A 22152-nucleotide genomic window follows, 5' to 3' on the forward strand; every position below is an offset into this window, starting at 1 on the left:
TATTGGTGGAGGAGAATGAAGAATGATGCAGTGGGGTTTATAGCTCGGTCCCTTAACTGTCAGCGGGTGAAGTATGAGCATCAGAGATCGGGTAGACTACTTCAGAGGTTAGAGATTCCAGAGTGGAAGTGGGAGCGTATCACCATGGATTTTGTAGTTGGACTCCCACAGACTTCGAGGAAGTTCGATGATATTTGGGTGATTGTGTATCAGCTAACCAAGTCTGCGCACTTCATTCACGGTGTACCCGTTTCCATCATTTTAGATAGAAGGACGCCATTTACATCGTAGTTTTGGAGAGCCGTGCAGCGCGAGTTGGGCACTCAGGTTGAATTGAGCACAACAATTCACCCTCAAACGGATGGACAGTCCGAGCGCACTATTCAGATATTGGAGGACATGCTACGCTCTTGTGTCATTGATTTTGGGGGTTCTTGGGATCAGTTTCTGCCACTCGCAGAGTTTGCCTACAACAACAACTACCAGTCGAGCATTCAGATGGCTCCGTACGAGGCTTTGTATGAGAGACGGTGTAGATCTCTGGTTGGTTGGTTTGAGCTGGGGGAGGCTAGACTACTGGGTATTGACTTGGTTCAGGATGCCTTGGACAAGGTTAAATTGATTCAGGAGCGGCTTCGCACGGTGCAGTCCAGACAGAAGAGCTATGATGACAGGAAAGTCCGTGATGTGTCTTACATGGTGGGGGAGAAGGTTCTGCTGAATGTTTCACCCATGAAGGGTGTTATGAGGTTCAGGAAGAAGGGCAAGTTGAGCCCTCGGTTCATTGGGCCTTTTGAGGTACTTCAAAGGATTGGGGAGGTGGCTTACAAGCTTGCCTTGGCACCTATCTTGTCGATTATGCATCCAATATTTCATGTTTCTATGCTCCGAAAGTATATAAGCGATCCGTCTCATGTTTTTTATTACAGCACGGTTCAGTTGTATAGTGATTTGACTTAGGATATGGAGCCGGTAGCAATTTTGGATTGGCAGGTTCGGAAGTTGAGGTCAAAGGATATAGTTTCAGTGAAGGTGCAGTGGAGAGGTCAGCCCATGGAGGAAGCTACTTGGGAGACCAAGCGGGAGATGCGGAGCAGATATCCATACCTATTTGAGACTTCAGGTATGTTTCTAGACACGTTCGAGGACGAACGTTTGTTTAAAAGGGGGAGGTTGCAATGACCCGACCGGTCATTTTGAGAGTTGTAGCCTCGTTCCCTAATTTACTACTCTATTTTTGCTTTATAGCTATTATATGACATATCGGGTTAGTTGGTTCGGGTTCAGAGAGAATTCAGAGTAAAATGAGACACTTAGTCTCTCAGATGAAAAGCTTAAGTTGAAAAAGTTGACTGGTGTTGATCTATGTGTAAACGATCTCAGATTTGAATTCTGATGATTCTAGTATCTCTGTATGGTGATTTTGCACTTAGGAGCGTGTCCGAAAAATTATTTGGAGTCCATAGCAGAATTAGGCTTGAAATGGCGGAAGTTGAATTTTTGGGAAGTTTGACCGGAGGGTTGACTTTTTGATATATGGGTCGGATTCCAATTCTGGAAGTTAAAATAGGTTCGTAGGGTCATTTATGACATGTGTGCAAAATTTGAGGTCAATCGGATGTGATTTGGTAGGTTTCGGCGTCATTTGTAGAATTTGGAAATTTCAAAGTTTCTTAGGCTTGAATCCATGTGTAATTCGTATTTTAGATGGTGTTGGAGGTGATTTTATGATTCGATTAAGTTCGTATAATTTTATAAGACTTGTTGGTATGTTTGGTTGAGGTCCCGGGGGCCTCGGGTTAATTTCAGGTGGTCAACGGACCAAGATTCAAAGTTGAAGAATTGCTGGTGTAATCACATCTGTGGATTGGGGACCGCAGATGCGAGCTCGCAGAAGTGAGAAAAGGGACCGCAGAAGCGACCAGGGATGCTTTGGTCAGAGGCCGCAGATGCGGCCATTCGCGCGCACAAGTAACTTGCGCAGAAGTGCACACAGGCGCGCAGATGCGGGAAAAAGGCACAGATGCGTGGGTTTTTCCGCACATGTGGTTGGCGCAGAAGTGGGTAAAGGGCGCACTTGCGAGACCGCAGAAGTGGCCAAGTTGCCGCTGGTGCGGAAGGCCTGGGCAGAGTCCTTAAATGCGAGATTTCATGATTTTTACTCATTTCAACATTTTTGAGCTCGGATTTTTGAAGGTTTTGAGAGGAATTTTCAATGGGATTCTTGGGTATTTTTGATCAACATTTCTTCAATAATTATGTTTTCCCACTAATTTTCCACCTAGATTGTGTATTTTTGAGGTGTAAATTGGGGGTTTGAGTCTAGGGATTTGGAGAGTTGGTTTTGAGGATTTGAATGATGAATTGGTGTCAGATTTTGATGAATTTGGTATGGTTAGACTCGTGGGGGATTGGGCTTTCAGATTTTGTGATTTTTGTAGGATTTCGAAACGTGGGCTCGGGGGCCAGATTTGGGCTGATTTCGAATTTTGGCTATAATTTGGTATTTTTCTTATGGAATTGATTCCTTTAGCCTATATTGATTGTATTGTACTGCTTGTGGCTAGACTCGGGACGTTTGGAGACCGATTTGAGGGGCAAGGGCATTTTAGAGTAGAGTTTAGCCCGGATTGAGGTAAGTAACACTTTCAAACTTGGTTCTAAGGGTTCGAAATCCCGAATTATGTGTTATATGATTGGTATTGAGGTGACGCACATGCCAAGTGACGGGCGTGCTCCATGAGAATTGTAGACTGGTTTACTCCATGGAACTGTATAGTGGTTCTATCTTATTGATATCTGTGTTTTCATCATGCGATAAAATAATTGAGCTGTAAAACATGCTAGATATCATGTTTAGGCTTTGTGCCAGTACTTTTGTGACCCATAGTGGTCGTTTCTTGCTATCACCTTACTGATTTCATTGATATTACTTACTCAGTCATATTTATTAATTTCATATCATACCTAAGTCTCATTTGTTATTTATTGATACATCATATCATTATTTTGGGCTAGTTTTCCTGACATTGTGAGCTTGTGAGTGAGACTGGAGAGATTGATGACTGAGTGAGGCCGAGAGCCTGATTATGAGTGACAGTTATGGGATCGGGCTGCACGCCGCAGCGGGTATACTGATTTAATGATAGTGCTTGGGCTGAAGGATCCCCTCCAGAGTCTGCACACACCCCCAGTGAGCGCGGTTAATATTATTGAGGGATGGATCTTCCCTGGACATGGATCTTGTCCGAAGCATTTTTATACTTAGAGATGGATCTTCTCCAAGGGCTGGATTTTCCCTACTCAGTACTGGGTGACTGATGGTCAGTGATGTATATATTCCGGGAATGGATCTTTCTTGGGCCGTTTGGGCCATATACAGTACCAAGTGATTGAGCATTTGAGAGTGTGAGCACATGAGGCTATCAGCATGGTGCATCATATACAGCATGTGCATTGTCATGGTAGAAGTAGAGGAGTTATATTTTTCATATCATTCAGATTGATCCATTTTTACCGTTTTAAGATATCTATCGAACTTGAAAGCTTGTCTACATTTCTGCACCGTTATTTTATGTATTAAATTGTATCGGTTAAGTTTGTCACTACTTTCAGCCCACAGTTTGGATTTGATACTTACTGAGTTGGTTGTACTCACGCTATACCCTGCACCTCGTATGCAGATCCAGGTGCTTTCAGTGACGGCGGCTACTGATTGGGGAGACAGGATCTCGGAGACTATTGAGGTAGCTTCATGGCATTCGGAGGCCTTTACTCTCCCTCATTATATTTATCTGTACTTCAGTTTTTACCTTAGTAGACTGTATTCTGACATAGATGCTCATGTACTCTGTGACACCCCAAATTTTGGGAGGGATTTGTATTGCGTTGTGGTTATATTTCAGTTTTATATGGTTTCTTAAATATTTAGTGCTTCCGTTTTATTTTCAAAATTTTTACTGGGTGATCATGGCTAAGTAGTTGGCTTGACTAGTTTCACGATAGGCTCCATCACGACGGTTGGTTTTGGGGTCGTGACAGATTTGCTGCTCCATAGAAGGTCAGTGTACACTGACCCCTCTCTTTCACTTCTTAAATTAGTCATGTAATTATGTGTTTGTGTTGTTTACTTGAGAATTATCTACTGTTCATGATAATATGTGGCCTTCACTATGTTTTGCTTTTCATGTCATTCTGTTTCTTTTAAGATTAGTGATATTTCCTGATAATTATACTGTCATGTGATGTTATTCAAATTGTGATGGTTATTTGAACTCTACCCCTCATGACTTATTAAAATGCTTCTGTGTTGTTGTTGGTCTTATGGATAAATCCTGGTAAGCCTTCACGATTAGCTAAATTAAACCTTGTATTAATAATACTATGTGTGATTCATCCCTAAAATTAAAATAATAATCATATATACAGTACCATAATAGTTAAGTCAATTGAGTTATGTGTTTAAGCTTCTCCTGATGTTCTGTTAAGACCTCACACCTGTTGCACTGTGCTATCTTAATCCTATGTCTGTGATATTATGCTACATTTTTTTAGATCAATAAAATGATTCTCACCACAGTTCATACTCTCATATTGATTGGTTTGACTCCAATTGATTGCTTTTTATGATACTGCGATAAAATGGTTAATTTGTGTTTATTGTGGTGATTTGAAATAAAGGGGATCATATAATAAACCTTGTTAGTCTGCTCAAATTATTTAAATTTAATTTGTCGGGATTAGCCATGTAATAGGTGTCACCATTTGCTATCTCATGATTATCTAAACTCTATGGTAGTGGCTACATTAAACCTTTACTGTTGTGTTGATTGAAATGACTCTTAGTGACCCCATATACTTGTGCTTACACTTGTCATGTTGATCTTGTTAGTCAAATTATGTTCATGAACCTTTATATGGCCTAAGTTTGAGAAACATCATGCTTGAATCATTGTGTTAACCTGCTAAGCCTTTATATCTGCAGCCATGTGCAATCTTGACTTTCCTATGATGTTATGTTGCATTGGTTTAGCTCAATGAAGGATTCTCATTAAGGGACATGTTCATATTTCTCATGTTAATATGCTTGCCTAAATAACTCTAGGCATTATCATGTTACTATGTTATTTGATAGAATGATTCGTGATTGCATATAAAAATCATGTACTGAACTTTATTAGCACACCTTGCTAGTAAACATGTCCACATATCCAAGGTGATAACTTGTTGTGATCTGTCTACCTTACTCTTACAAATAAAAAATGAATGTCAATATTTGCTATCTCATGCCTGTTTGACATCACTGTCTATGGAAATGCTTGCTCATGAATCTGAGTGTTGTTTGGCTATAGTCATATTAAACCTATTAGACCACACACTGTCATAATTGGATACCATGTCCATTAGGTTAAACGAAGACTGAAAGCTAGCTTTCTTATTTATGTTTATGTCTCTGTTGACCTAGCTGTTTAGTTTGTTCTTTGGGAACTCTGATTGATGTTGTTGGCATAAGTGTTTAAAAGGAAGTCATATTTATGTCCATGCCTGTTAAAACTGCTCTAAAAGTATTTATGTTGTTCTGTGACCTACTCTAGCGATCTGAATCTACATAGAAAAGGTTTTGAAATGTTGAACCTCGAAAGAGGATAACAGAATAAATATGTATGATCATCTTTGTCAACTGATGAGGCTTTAGATTAGTTGACCTAACATTCTTGAACTTAAAAATTTAAAAGTAATAGGGTGACTAATTGCATGTGCTTTATGACCTCTGTCTGACTGTATCTTAGTAGTGATCTTCTTAAGTGTTCCATGCATATTATGATTAACCTCAAAGTCTTTGATATTATTGAAATCCTAGAAGTCTTCCTGTAGTGATCTATCTTTGTACTTAGTTTTCTGATAAAGTGTCCTAATGTAAGTGTTAGATTGGTTAATGATAGTTGTAGTGTCCTATATAGTTGTTTTTTTCAAGTTATTGAACTTCTGTGTGTCTGAATCTTTGAAAGGTTTATCCTGAACCTTTATATTTACTTCTTTCATACTGACAATGTGAGACTGCTATATTGATATTTATTTGTGTCTCAGCCTTTTAAGAGGAGTACGAAGTTAATGGCTAAAGATATTTGGGTGTAAGCTTGGTTTGTGGTTAAGGTACCCCTCTCTGGAACAAGCAGTGCTCATGGTTCCCTCTAAGCCTTTGATCATTGACCTCAACTAATCTTCATAGGGTTAGCACAAATAAAAAAAATTAAATCTTACTGTACTCTTAGGGATTTTATTTACTCTATATGAGTTTATCTTATATTGTTATACACTAATTATCCTCTTGTTCTTTTGTATACATATTCTAATTGGGCCTGCTGAGTTCATTTAGAACTCAGGTCCAAGTTCCAGAACTAGGCTGCTTTTCCTGCTCATTGGAATCTGCCGCTGTTGATTTGAATCTTGCTGGGCCTGGTTTGCTTGCCAGCCCAATTCTAAGAGTCCAGCTTTCCTTTCTTTATCTTAAATGATGATTCTTATTATTTGTTGCTTCTATGTATATATTATTTGGGAACTAACCTTACTATTGGATATTCTTTGATATTTTGATTGGTTAGGAAACATAAGCAAATCAACACTTTGAGTATTGATTTGGTTAGTTTATATGGGTAAAAAGGGTAAATTAGTTTATATGGTTCATCTGCTTCCATCACCTAAGCGTTTTGAGTATTAATAGTTTGGGACTAACTATTTAATGAACAAATAGTTTATTTATATTTATCACTAACGAATTTCAATGATTTTAAGCTTTTGACAGATTCAAAAAAATGAAAACAAATTCCCTTGAAAAATCTTAAAACGGATCATACACAATCCAAAACCGTTTTCAAAGAATTAAAAGCGGTCATATACAACCAATTTTACAAGAAATAACAAACGAGTTTGAAAAAACGAAGGCCTTCTACCAGATGCAGTTTTCATCAAGCAAACAAAGTATATTTGTCACGACCCAAAATTCAACTAGTCATAATGGAATCTAACCCAACCCGCTAGGTAAGCCAGTTAACCACTAACCAGTTTCAATAACAATCAATAAAGCAATTAAGCAAAAAAATTATCTGAATCTGATACATTCCCCAAGAACTGGTAGTACAAATCATGAGCTTCTAAGAATAGAATTTATATGGCTGAAATGAAATAAATACATCGTCTGTTTGAAAAGTACATAAACAAAGTTTTACAGATCTAAAGCTACCACGAACAAGAGGCAGCTACAACCGGGACGCAGGTATATCTTCAATCCAGCTCCCATCGATCACAGCAACATCAATAACCAACATCTGCACGCAAGGTGAAGAAGTGTAATACGAGTACAACCGACCCCATGTACTCAATAAGTAACAAACCTAACCTTATGTTGAAAATAGTGACGAGCTAACAAAAGGTCGGGTCCAATACCAATATCCCACAAAAGTTCATAACAACATAATACAAGTAATAAAAGATATATCTCAGAAGTAAAATGCTCAGCTCGTTCACAGTTCCAGAAAATAGTCATGCTTTTCAAGTATCTTAGTCAAAACTCAAACCTTTTACCGAAAATGCCAAAAATACGAGTAAGTTTGAAAACTGTAATTTTTCAAAATATCCTTTCCACAATAAATAAGATGTTTGTTTCATTTTCTTTCCAGATAACAAGTATGAAATACCTCTCTATGCCCACATATCAATGTGTGTAAAAAGTCATGGATGACGTGATACCGTACATCATGAGGAAAAATGCATCTCTATGCATGTATGTCATGTGTGCATGTCAATGCCATGTATCTCAGAGATGAATCATGCACTAACACTCTCAGAGTACTCAATCTCACTGTCTCACACTTTCCACTCATCATGCTCAACCACTCGGTACTGTATATGGCCCATACGGCCTAGGGAAGATCCATCCCGGAATATATACATCACTGACCATCAGTCACTCAGTACCGAGGAAGGCCAATCTGGCTCCATGGAGAAGATCCATCTCTAGGTATATAAATGCTTCGGACAAGATCCATGTCTAGGGAAGATCCATACCTCAATATAATCAACCGCACTCACTAGGGGTGTGCAGACTCTGGAGGGGCTCCTACAGCCCAAGCGCTATAACCCGCATGGACAACTCACGTGCCAAAACATCAATATCTAGATCCACAGGGACAACTCGCGTGATATAGTATCAATATCCTCACAAACAGGCCCCCGGCCTCACTCATTAATCAATCTCTCCAGTCTCACTCACGGGCTCACAATGTCATGAAACTAGCCCGACAACAATGATATGATGTATCAATAAATAACAACTGAGACTGAGATATAATATGAATGCATGAATATGATTGAGTACGAAATATCAATGAAATCAGTGAGATGACAGCAAGAAACGACCACTATGGTTCCCAATTGTATCGGCATAAAGCCTAAACATGATATCTAGCATGATTGACAGCTCAATTACTTTATCACATGGTGAAAACATGGATATCAACAAAATAGGGCCACTATTCAGTGCTATGGAAACAACAGAGTCCCAATTCACATGGTGCACGCCCACACGCCCGTCACCTATCATGTCACATAACACGTATTATGGGGTTTCATACACTCAGCTCCAAGATTAGAAGAGTTACTTACCTCGAACAAGCCAATTCCAACACTGAACAAGCCAAGCGATGCTCCAAAATGCCATCCCGCGCATTCCGACCTCCGAACGGCTCAAAACTAACCAAAAACAACTCAAGTACATCAAACAACGCTAAAGGAACCAATCTCGATGGAAAAAGATCAAATCATGAATCAAAAGCCCAAAAATTGGCCAAATGCCCAACCCGGTCCCATACCTCAAAACCCGACAAAGTTTACAAAATCCAACAACCATTCAATTACGAGACTAACCATACTAGTTTCACTCAAATCCGACTCCAATTCGATGTTCAAAACTCAAAAATTCATATTATGAAACTTTAGGCCAAAACCCCCCAATTTCCTCTTTAAATTCATCAACCAATTGCTAAAAATGAAGATAGATTCACGGAATAAGATCAAAACCAAGTGTAGAATACTTACCCCAATCCTTGTGATGAAATTTGCTCCAAAACTCACCTCAATCCGAGTCCCACATCTCAAAATATGATAAAAGAACCAAGAACCTCGATTTTTATAGCCTCTGCCCAGCAATTCCCGCATTTGCGGACAAATAGTCGCTTCTGCGACCACAACTAACCAGCAGGCCCCTCTTACATGCAGAACAATTTCCGCTTTTGCGCACTCGCAGGTGCGACTCCTCTTCCGCATCTTCGATTACCTCCAGCCAAGCCTGCTACACTTCTGCTGCCAATTGTCCGCATCTGCGGACTCGCATCTCCACCCACTCCTCCGAAGATACAGAAACACCAAAACCAGAAATCTTCAGCAATGCACTATGCAACGAAAGTGATCCGAACCTCATCCGAAACTCATCCGAGCCACTCTGGACCCCATTCGAATATACCAACAAGTCCAATAACACAACACGGACCTACTCGAGGCCTCAACTCATGCATAACAACATCAAAACAAGGAATCGCACCTCAAATCAAAATCTATGAACTTGGAACTTCCAAATTCTATATCTTGTGTCGAAACACATCAAATCATTGCGTAATGACTTCTAATTTATGAACACAAGTCATAAATGATAAAACGAAGCTATTCCAATTCTTGTAATCACAATGTGAATCCGATATCAAAAGTTCATCTCCCCCCCCCCCCCCGTCAAACTTCCCAAAAATCTAACTTCCACCATTTCAAGCCAAATTCCATTACGGACTTCCAATTCACAATCCGGACTAGCTCCTAAGTCCAAAATCACCCAACGGACCTACCGGAACTATCAAAACTCCGTTCTGGGTTCAAATTCATAAAATAGTCAAACTTTATCAACTCTCCCAATTTAAAGCTTCAACCATGAAATACATTCTTCCAATTCGATTCCGAATAACCTGAAAACCAAAACCGATGATTCACATAAGTCATGATACATCATACGAAGCTACCCATACCCGTAAACTACCGAGCGAAGTGCAAATGCTCAAAATGACCGGGCGGGTCGTTACATCATCCCCCACTTAAATATACGTTCGTCCTCGAACGTACCAAGAGTTGTTCCAAAAGCCATCAAATCGGCGTGTAACCTTACCATGCACATACCCGGGGGTGATCTCATGTCACCCTATCCCATATAGTTCTGATAACACCACATAACTATAATTTCTAAATTCAACCTAGTCCATAAACCTTAGAACCAATTCTTCCAACCTCCAAAATTTCCTAGAAGATTGGAATCCTACATCAAAACTCTGTATAAGTCTGAACAAACTATACCAAAAGCCGTAACCATAAGTCAAATACTCAAATACCACATAGCTCAAATGCTCAAAGCGATGATTTCTAGCCACAGTAGCTGCTCAAATCAACCCAATACCGGTAACAACCTCATATCAAAAAAAGCATCGTTCTAAACCTTCGTACACTGCCAATGATGAAAGAAACATGCAAAACTCATAACCATTCATCAGATCAACAAATCATGGTACTCCATCTCCTTCGACAAGATTTTAGCAAATTTCTAAGCTGATCAGTAACAATATCCTTCCAAATATACCACAATCAAATTTTATAGCACCCATCCTAGATCCGAAGACCTCATCTTATCAAATACCAGCTACTCTACTGACATGCCACACCAATACTATCTAAAGCTAGAACCCGTGCAATCCGTGCACTAATAAGCAACATTACAAATGTACTCAAATCATAGAAAACTTATTCAGATGGGAGAACTGTCCCGCAAGCCCAATAAGTAGCACCACAACGCAATGCTAAGAACCTATCATACACCGTAGAATCAAAACGCACGAATCTAACACGAGGGGTCATATCTCTACATAACTCCGCTGCAAAGCGCGACCCTATCCAAATACTGGTCCATATAAAATACTTCAAGCCACCTTCTAAAAATCAATAACCATGCGCAATTCGACATCAAGTACTCAAAATGCATTACCATAACCACGAAGAAGCAAATGACACAATGTCACACAAAACCCGAAAGAACGTAACCAATACTCCAACAACCAAGCATTACCCAATACTCTACTCGCTCAAATTCCGCTATAACGCCCAAATAGAACCACACCGTGTGTGCATATAACCCATGAATTGCAATCCCTCGTCGCATAGAAGAGTAATTCACACATCATTTCAGAACACGAAAAAGATCAACAACAACCGAATGGCACATCCCTCAACAATAGCAGTACAGAACCAACCAATCTAACTCGATGTAGTTTACCCATCCTAGTTGGGCCTACCAATGGGACCCCAAATCGACTCTGGTCACCCACCAATAGATAAATAACCCTATGAAGGCCCACAATGACAGAATCATAACACATACTAACATCTAGCTAGCTTTGGCCATGACTTCACGGTCTGCAACCTTGAAACAATATGTTCTTGAGAACTCCCAGTCTCTAACTCTTTTGGACACACGAATCACCATATTTGATCCCAACTCCACCGCCAGAATGTCTAACACACCTCTCATACTCGATCATCCCACAAGGAATACTTCTAAAATTCTTCTGTCCCATATCGAAAAATTTGAATATCAACAGTCGATCAACCAGGAGAGTGCCGAAATACCAGTGAAGTATCCATAAATCAAAACACATTGCCCCTTCTGAAATGTATACTCTCATCAGGCCATACCGATTAGTAATATCATTTACCTAGTCATCTGAAACCGTCCATGCTGCCTATGAATTACACCCTTCTCTTCCAAACTCACCCTTGACCTTGCACATGCAAATCTCAATCCCACACAACACACCGCATCATAATCAACTCTGAGTCACGAGCAGAATACATACTCAATTAGCCAAGGACCTCCCATTTGACTTCATCCAGGAGAAAATCACTATACACCACATGCTCCTTACGCCAGTAGGTATTATACCCCTCGAACCGTGGTAGAAACCATTGAGAACTCTTCAAAGTCCATTTGCACATAACCAAGCTATCAGAACCGAATCTCCCTAACTCAACCCAGCCACGTAGGTCGCCAAAACCCAAGAGCATTGCCACGAAACACCTGTGGAGACTAGCCACATCATAAGTACCCAAAGAACCGATTATATCCATTACTGTACTGATCCAACCTACTACCAAGATATCATATTTCTCCAAGTCCCTTCCAAATTACCTTTAAATTGATACTTCTCTTTGTTGGAACACCACGATCCTTAACCAAAATTCGCCACACAAGAGAGCCTAGTATAAAACCACAACGCCCTAAGGCCCATAAGTCGCCGACTTCCCACTTAAGCACCCTAAAGCACCACAACCGTGACACCCACTCTAAAGAGAACATATGTGAACCTAAAACTGTTTCCTTCACCTTCTTAATACTGAAATGCACAATCAACAATGATATAAAAATGCCACAAGTCTCGACACCATCTAACGTAACTCCCAGTTTCTAGCCATATACAAATCTTGAAAATTCCAAATCGCTACATATGAATCTTGAATTCATTAGAACTATTCTCGAGAGTTATCCACTCTACCCAAATCTCAATTGAACCAACCAAACAGATCGAACGACCTGTGCCCCATTAGTACACCAACACCCAAGGGAGTAGCCCACACTCCTAAGCAATCGAGCAAATTCCTACTCCATGTACCCTACATCCTTCGTGAATAACCACTCAATTATTTTATGATTCCCATATACCCATAGAGTGTAATACATCTGTATCCAGAAATGCTTTTACCCGAATCATCCTCGATCTCGACCTCTGCAAGTTATAACTGATTTACCAGTATACCCCGAACTGAAACCAATACAACACATAACCGTGCAATCAACTCGTCGATAGCAGACTCCCCCACTCGGCTCAAAGCCATGGAATAAAACATCTGATTACTTATAATATCCATACCTCATTACTATCCTAATTCCACAATGAAATTCCACTAAATCCTTCATCCTCTCATGCAACACAAACCATCTAGTACCTCAAATCATCTGCAAATCTCGCGTTCATCCTCGTGATGGTTAATCCAACTTCCATAAGCGATCCAAACTCAAATTGCAACATATATCATTCACTGGTAAAAGAGAACTCTCTACAAAACATCATAGGGATCACATAACCTAAGGACACCTCGCAGGAGATAACCCACCTGCCTTGCCTCAAACTGACATCTCTCTATACCCTTCCACAGTCACTACTATTATGCAATCATTTAATCTTTCTGAGGTTAAACTCATCAACATGACATGAAAATCTAATTGGTTCCACAATTAAACTATATGATAGATCCTTCAACACACTCACAACTCGGACCGTACGTCACATCACAACGAAAACCAAGCACCCAATGGCCCTCTTTACATTCCAAGGAGACACTTCTCGTCGCATTCAAACCATCTTAACACATCCCGCAGTTACATTATACTCACCACATAGTCATCTAATCCACTAATAGGGACACCACTGGACATATAAGTCCCAAAAGCACGTGCTCAAACAATCGAAATCTTCGTGCTCAAGCTACAGTCAAAACCGGCCTCAAGTCCTCCAGACCGGCCCTTCATCAGCACACTAAAATCATATCTCGCACCTCATCCATGGAATCGCAAGCCGTCGGTGCACAGCCGATATCGAGCGCTCACATGCGCATACGAATGCGCGGAATGAATTAAAGAGTTACGCTCCAAGATGAATCAATGCCGCACGATAAGGAAAGAAAGATGGGAAGTATATCCTAAATGTCATGTAGCCTCTCGAAGATAGGTATGGACGTCATCATACCGGTCCGCAAGACTCTACTAGACACTTGCTCATGACTTGTAGAACCTATGAACATAGAGATCTGATATCACCTTGTCACGACCTAAAATCCAACTAGTCGTGATGGCACCTAACCCAACCCGCTAGGTAAGCCAGTTAACCACTAACCAATTCCAATAATAATAAATAAATCAATTAAGTAAAGAAATTATCTGAATCTAATACATTCCCCAAGAACTGGTAGTACAAACCATGAGCTTTAAAGAATAGAATTTACAAAGCTAAAATGAAATAAATACATCATTTGTTTGAAGAGTACATAAATAGAGTTTTACATATCTAAAGCTACCACGACCAAGAGGCAGCTACAACCGGGATGCAGGTACATCTTTAATCTAGCTCCCATCGATCACAACAACATCAGCAGCCAACATTTGTACGCAAGGTGAAGAAATGTAGTATGAGTACAACCGACCCCATGTACTCAATAAGTAACAAACCTAACCTTAGGTTGAAAGTAGTGACGAGCTAACACAAGGTCGGGTCCAATACCAATATCCCAAAACAGTTAATAACAGCATAATACAAGTAATAAAAGATGTATCTCAGAAGTAAAATGCTCAGCTCGTTCACAGTTCCAGAAAATAGTCATGCTTTTCAAGTATCTTAGTGAAAACTCAAATCTTTTACCGAAAATGCCAAAAATACGAGCAAGTTTGAAAACTGTAATTTTTCCAAATATCCTTTCCACAATAAATAAGATGTTTCATTTTCTTTCCAGATAACAAGTGTGAAATTACTCTCTATGCCCACATATCAATGTGTGTAAAAATTCATGGATGATGTGATACCATACAACATGAGGAAAAATGCATCTCTATGCCTATATGTCATGTGTGAATGCCAATGCCATGTATCTCAGAGATAAATCATGTACTCACACTCTTAGAGTACTCAATCTCATTGTCTCACACTTTCTACTCATCATGCTCAACCACTCGGTACTATATATAGCCCAGGGAAGATCCATCCCGAAATATATACATCACTGACCATCAGTCACTCAGTACCGAGGAAGGCCAATCTGGCCCCATGGAGAAGATCCATCTCAAGGTATATAAATGCTTCAAACAAGATCCATATCTAGGGAAGATCCATCCCTCAATATAATCAACCATGCTCACTGGGGGTGTGCAGACTCCGGAGAGGCTCCTACAGCCCAAGCGCTATAATCCGCACGGACCATATATCTGGATCTGCACGGGCAACTCACGTGCCATAATATCAATATCTGGATCCGCACGGGCAACTCACGTGCTATAGTATCAATATCCTCACAAACATCCCCCGGCCTCACACAGTTATCAATCTCTCCAGTCTCACTCACGGGCTCAGAATGTCATGAAACTAGCCCGACAACAATGATACAATGTATCAATAAATAGCAACTAAGACTGAGATATGATATGAATGAGCATGAAATATCAATGAAATCAGTGAGATGACAGCAAGAAACGACCACTATGAGTCCCAACAATATCAGCATAAAGCCTAAACATGATATCTAGCATGATTGACAGCTCAATTACTTTATCAAATGGTGAAACTACGGATATCAACAAAATAGGGCCACTATTCAGTGCCGTGGAAACAACAGAGTCATAATTCACATGGTGCATGCCCACACGCCCGTCACCTAGCATGTGAGTCACCTCCACACAAATCACATAACACGTATTTCGGGATTTCATACCCTCAACTCCAAGATTAGAAGAGTTACTTACCTCGAACAAGCCAATTCCAGCACCGAGCAAGCCAAGCGATGCTCCAAAATGCCACCCCGCGCGTTCCGACCTACAAACGGCTCGAAACTACCAAAAATAACTCAAGTACATTAAACAATGCTAAAGGAACCAATCCCGATCGAAAAAGATCAAAAGCCCAAAAATCGGCAAAGAGCCCAAACCGAGCCCGCACCTCGGAACCTGATAAAATGTACAAAATCCAACAACCCATTCAATTATGAGTCCAACCATACTAGTTTCACTCAAATCTGACTCCAATTCTATGTTCAAAACTAAAAAATTCATATTATGAAACATTAGGCCAAAACCCCCAATTTCCTCTTTAAATTCATCAACCAATTGCTAAATGTGAAGATAGATTCGTGGAATAAGTTCAAAACCAAGTGTAGAATACTTACCCCACTCATTGTGATGAAATTTGATCCAAAAATCGCCTCAATCCGAGTCCCACATCTGAAAATATGATAAAAGAATCAAAAATCTCGATTTTTATAGCCTCTGCCCAGCACTTTCCGCATTTGCGGACAAATAGTCGCATCTGCGATAACTGTTCGCTTAAGCAACCACAACTAACCAGCTGGCCCCTCGCACCTGCGGAACAATTTCCGCTTCTGCGCACTTGCAGGTGCGGCTGCTCCTCCGCATCTGCGATGACCTCCAGCCAAGCCTTCTATGCTTCTGCGGACTCGCATCTGCGCCCACTCTTCCGCAGATGCGGAAACACCAGAACCAGAATCCTTGGCATTGCACTATGCAACGAAAGTGATCCGAAACTTATCTGAGCCACTCGGGACCCCGTCCGAATATACCAACAAGTCCAATATCACAACACAGACCTACTCGAGGCCTCAAATCACGCATAACAATATCAAAACGATGAATCACACCTCAAATCAAAATCTATGAACTTTTAACTTTCAAATTTGATATCTTGTGTCGAAATACATCAAATGAATCCGGAATGACTTCCAATTTTTGCACACAAGTCATAATGATTAAACGAAGCTATTACAATTCCGATATCACAATCCGAATCCCATATCATAAAGTCACCCCCCACCCGTCAAACTTTCCAAAAATCCAACTTCCGCCATTTCAAACCAAATTTCACTACGGACCTCTAAATCACAATTCGGACACGCTCCTAAGTCCAAAATCACCCAACGGATCTACCGGAACCATCAAAACTCCGTTCCATGTTCAAATTCACAAATAAGTCAAACTTGGTCAACTCTCCCAATTTAAAGATTTAACCATGAAATCCATTCTTCCAATTCGATTCTGAATAACCTGAAAACCAAAACCGACGATTCACATAAGTCATAATACATCATACGAAGCTACTCATACCTGTAAACTACCGAGCGAAGTGGAAATATTCAAAATAACCGGTCGGGTCGTTAAAATATCCGTGTCAACCAAAAACATTTTTTAAAAGTAATCTCTTGTTCTATAAGTTGTAAAGACTTACAAATAAGTATCATTCTTTTAACAAAAATACACAACCTATTTCTCAAAAAATGAGTTTCCAAACTAGACATAGAGCATTTTCATAAAGTCATACTTAGAAATTTCAAGCAGAATATAGACATTCCTTTCCCTGAATCTAGACTAAGTTTAAGGAGCTACCTCATGTAGATTTTAATGAATGCCTAACCCCTTCCCCTTAGAATAAACCATTAGTATAATAATTTTCACAGACTTATAGGTACCCTAATATACCTTAAAATATTTGGTGGCGAATCTTTTATCAACTTCAGAAGAACCACTAGTTGTAATTTATTTTGACCTGCAAAAAATAGGGTGCAACAAGTATATTTTGAGGTATCATAGCAATATTAAGTTTCATAGAGGCGTTATAAAAAAAATATAAAATTAAACACCCATTTGTAATACTGCATTCAATAAACTCTTCTCCTTATTGTTAATTTTAAATGGTTAACATTTCTGTAACATCCCAAAATATTTCGAAGTGTTTAAAGGTCATTAAGAAGATCGATGTGTGCTAATTACATCAATTCATGTATGAACATCATGATAATAGGTTTACAAGATGTATTGGAAGTGGTTTAGGGTCTAGGAAGAAACATAAGGCCAAGTCAAGTTGGAAACTATATGACGGGGTAAGGTTTCGAATGAGTTTTCATAAGAACTGAATTCATACAAGAACCACTCTCAATATATTAGGATTTAGGTGGTGATATTCTTACAAAATTAAATTATTATGTGTCTAGGTTCGAATGCTTTAAACCGTTCATCATTTGGATATTTCTACAATGATTTATGCTCTTTTTACTGAAGAGTAGCACAGCAACCACGCAGTTGTGCAAGTTATGCGTAGCTACGCTGCCTTGTACATAGCAATTTCTAACACGCTAATGAAATATAGAATGGTTGAAGGGAAAGGGGTGTGTAGCTATGCAAGGCACAAGATGCATAAAAGTGGCTATATCACAGAGAGGGAAAGAAATTTAATTTTGGAGCTAGGTCTTGATTCTAGAGAGAAGGAGGAGCACATACCTCATTAATACATTTCAAGGTAAGTGTTTAAGATGCATTTGTGGCAGAATAATACCATTTAACATTAGTCTAACATCATTCTTGGATAAAAATCCATAGGAACTGAGTTGAATCTTCAAGAACACCAAAAAGAGGAAATGTAAGATTCTTCCATCAAAAGGTAATTTTTTTACTTGAGCTTCATGTACATGATATATCGGAGTATGGGTAGCATATTCATGAAGTTTATTTGAAGTTATAATAAAATATTACATAAACCCTAAGAGTAGGTTTTGAAAATAATATTTTGTGAAGAAGAATGTGAATAGTGGTGGGTTGATATAAATGATATTGTTTTGACCTTTTAATGATGCCAATAGACTTGATAACCTAATTGATGGGTGAATTAAAGGAGGAATCACCATTTGGCTAAGAAATAACACTGGTTCTTGAATTGGATGTTCTTGAACATAAAGTTTTGTTGGTTCAAGATAATGGATAGTGACATGGTAATGTTGAGTAACATATAGTATCATTAATGACTCCAAATGAATATTTAATGATAAGAATGGAATTGAATAGGATAATTGGTAAATCCTAGATGGATATTTATGAATCTTTTCGTGTTTGTTTTGATTCAGTTGGGATATCTAATGGTAGATATTGAATTGTTGGCGTTATTTGAGCTCTTTAATCAGTTAGAGTGGTATAATATTATTTGGAGCTTGAAGGTTGAGGTAAGTTAATTAAGACTTACTCGTCCTGAGGGATTCTCTCCAAAAATATATTTTGAGTTGATACATTATATTATTTGTAAATATGCATCCGTACTGTGGGGACAAGCGGGAAACATGTCACTATGTGTTTCTAAATTTATTGCGCCTATAAAGTGTCATGTGATTTTATAAAAATCTTGTTTGAAATTTTTTTTTGAAAAATAACACTTAATGAAAATATTATAAGTTTTATTAAAACTTATATGTTGATAAGACTATAAAATATTTGAGTGCTAAAGATATGTTTTCATGAAAAAGTTTGTCTTTTGAAATTTTAACAAAGGAGTAGCACTGTTCTATCTTTAGATTGATATTAAATTGCTAAAATCATTGACATGAAAAAAGGTTATTCATTAAATTTTGTTCAAATGGTTTGGATTGGCTAAGAAGGAAGCAAAGTTAGCAATTACTATGGCTAAGACTTCTACATTTGAGCGCTTGTAAGAAAATGTTGGAGGCAAGGGAGGGTACAAAAAGTTGTACCGGTTAGCCAATGTGCGAGAGAAGAAGGCACGTGACCTGGACCAAGTGAAGTGCATCAAGGATGAGGAAGGTAGAGTATTGTTGGACGAGGCTCTAATTTGATAGAGATGACAGACGTACTTCCATAAACTCTTAAACGAAGAGAGGGATAGGAACATTATGCTAGGAACATTGTGCTCATCGGGACTTTGGGTATTGCCGGCTTATAAAAATTACAGAGGTGGAGGGGACTATGCATAAGATGAGCAAGGAGAGAGCGACCGGGCCAGACAAAATCCCAATGGAATTTTGGAAGAGAGTGGGTAGGGCGGGCTTAGAATGGCTAACAAAGCTATTCAATGTCATTTTTAGGACGAAGAAGATACCTGAGGAATGGAGATGGAGTACGATGATCTAGTTGTATAATAACAAGGGAGATATCCAAAATTGCAACAACTATCGGGGTATCAAGCTACTGATCCATACTACGAAAGTATGGGAGAGGGTGGTGGAGCTGAGGGTGAGGAGGATTGTGCCTATTTCGGAGAACCAAGGATTTATGTCGGGGTGTTCGACTACAAAAGCTATTCACCTTGTTAGGAGGTTGATGGAGCAGTATAGATAGAGGAAGAGGTATTTATATATGGTGTTCATCGACTTAGAGAAGGCTTACGATAAAGTGTTGAGGGAGGTACTGTGGAGATGTTTGGAGGCTAGAGGCGTTCCAGTTGCATACATTAGGGCTATTAAGGACATGTACGAGGGTGCTAAGACTCGGGTGAGGATTGTGGGAGGGGACTTGAAACACTTCCCGGTTATGATGGTGTTGCATTAGGGGTAAGCCCTCAGTCCATTCTTGATTTCCCTGTCTATCGATGCGTTGACGCATCACATTCAAGGGGAGGTGTCGTGTTGCATGTTATTTGCTGATGATATTGTACTGATTGAGGAGACTCATTGTCGTGTTAACAAAAGGTTGGAGGTATGGAGACAGACCTTGGAGTCTAAAGGTGTCAAGTTGAACAAGACCAAAATAGAATACTTGGAGTGCAAGTTCAGTGGTGCTACTCTGGAAGATGACGAAGACGTGAGGCTCGATTCACAAGACATCCCTAAGAGAGAGTTTCAAGTACTTGGGTCTATTATACAAGGGAATGGGGAGATTGAAGAGGATGGCACACACCGTTTTGGTGTGGGATGGATACAATGGAGGCCCATTTCTGGTGTTTTGTGTGATAAGAATATACCACCATAACTTAAAGGTAAGTTCTATAAAGCGATGGTCAGACCGACTATATTGTATGGGGCGGAGTGTTGGCCTGCCAAAAATTCCCATGTCAAGGAGATGAAGGTGGCTGAGATGATGGTGATGAGGTGGATGTGTAGGCATACCAAGTTAGATAAAATTAGAAATGAAGTTATCCGGGACAAGGTGGGTGTGGCCCCTGTGGAGGACAAGATGCGGGAGGCGAGACTTAGATGGTTCGGGCATGTGAAGAGGAGATACATTGATGCTCCGGTGAGGAGGTGTGAGAGGATGGCATGAGAGGGTCAACGAAGAGGTAGAGGCTAGCCAAAGAAGTATTGGGGAGAGGTGATTAGGTAAGATATGGCATTGCTCCAGCTCACTGAGGACATGACCATGGATAGGAAGGTGTGGAGGTTGAGAATAAAGATAAAGGGTTTGGTGGACGAGTGTTGTCCTTGTTTGTACCAGTAGCTTTGATACACCACTTGGTGTCTTTCGTGTTTTGTTCGTATCCCTAGACTTCTGTTACTACATGCTGTTGTTTTTTATTCGATTTACTGATTGCATTACCTACTGTTAATTTTGTATTTTTGCTCCGGTTGATGTTTGCTTGTTATTTCCCTTCCCCACTCCCCGTCCTGAGACGAGGGTCTATCGGAAATAGCCTCTCTGTCTTTTTAAAGGCATGGGTAAGGTTTTTGTACACTTTATCCTCCCCAGATCCCACTTGTGGGACTACACTGAGTATGTTGTTGTTGTTGTTGGTTTGGATTGGCTATGAAAATCTTGATTTGATAAAAATAGATCCTTTGAGTCTATTATGTTATGAATTTATTCTTAATATATCAAAGACTTTGGGAGTTACTAGTGGAGATCAGCGAGATAGGTTCGAATGGTGAGTTCGTTACCATGGAACTACACGTGCCGGTGTAGGGACACATTCCAAGGCTAAGCTCAGATTTGTGGGAAAATCACCATATGAACCTATTGGAACAATCAAATTACCAATCTGAGGTCGTCTACTCAAAAGTCAAGCCTTGGTCAACTCTTACAGCTTAAGCTTCACAAATGAGACTAGGTGTCTCAATTCACTCTTAAACATTCCCGAAGCCCAACCAATCATCCCACACATCATAAAACAACAAACAAACATAGGGGGAGCATCAAATAGAGGAATGGAGCTCAAATACACAAAACGACCGGCAGGATCATTACAGCGTAAGAGGTTTTGGGTAGGCGGTAGCGTCGTGCTTCATGAACGCCAGGCTTGGCCGCATTTGCGAAGAGTAGTTCTGGGCAGACTTATAAGTTTGTGTATTTCGTGATTTTTTCCCATTCTTTTATATTTTAACCACTAGACTTGGAGAAAGGTGATTTTTCATAGAGATTATCATACAAGGCAAGAGGGTAAGTGATTTCTATCTATTTGTGATTATATTTCAATAATCTACATGGATTTCTAAACCTAAAACATGGAATTTCAAAGGAATATTTTG

General features: G+C 39.6%; 1 protein-coding gene across 1 annotated transcript; it reads left to right on the top strand.

Annotated features, from left to right (window-relative positions):
• The first annotated feature begins 498 nt into the window (after positions 1–498).
• On the top strand, positions 499–20662 carry LOC138901504 (uncharacterized). Its single transcript, XM_070189276.1, has 3 exons — positions 499–711; positions 18811–18906; positions 20360–20662. Exons 1-3 carry the CDS (start codon positions 499–501, stop codon positions 20660–20662), a joined length of 612 nt encoding a protein of 203 aa, XP_070045377.1.
• Positions 20663–22152: the final 1490 nt, after the last annotated feature.

The sequence above is a fragment of the Nicotiana tomentosiformis genome, chromosome 11 (genome assembly GCF_000390325.3).
Source record: "Nicotiana tomentosiformis chromosome 11, ASM39032v3, whole genome shotgun sequence".
Taxonomy (NCBI): domain Eukaryota; kingdom Viridiplantae; phylum Streptophyta; class Magnoliopsida; order Solanales; family Solanaceae; genus Nicotiana; species Nicotiana tomentosiformis.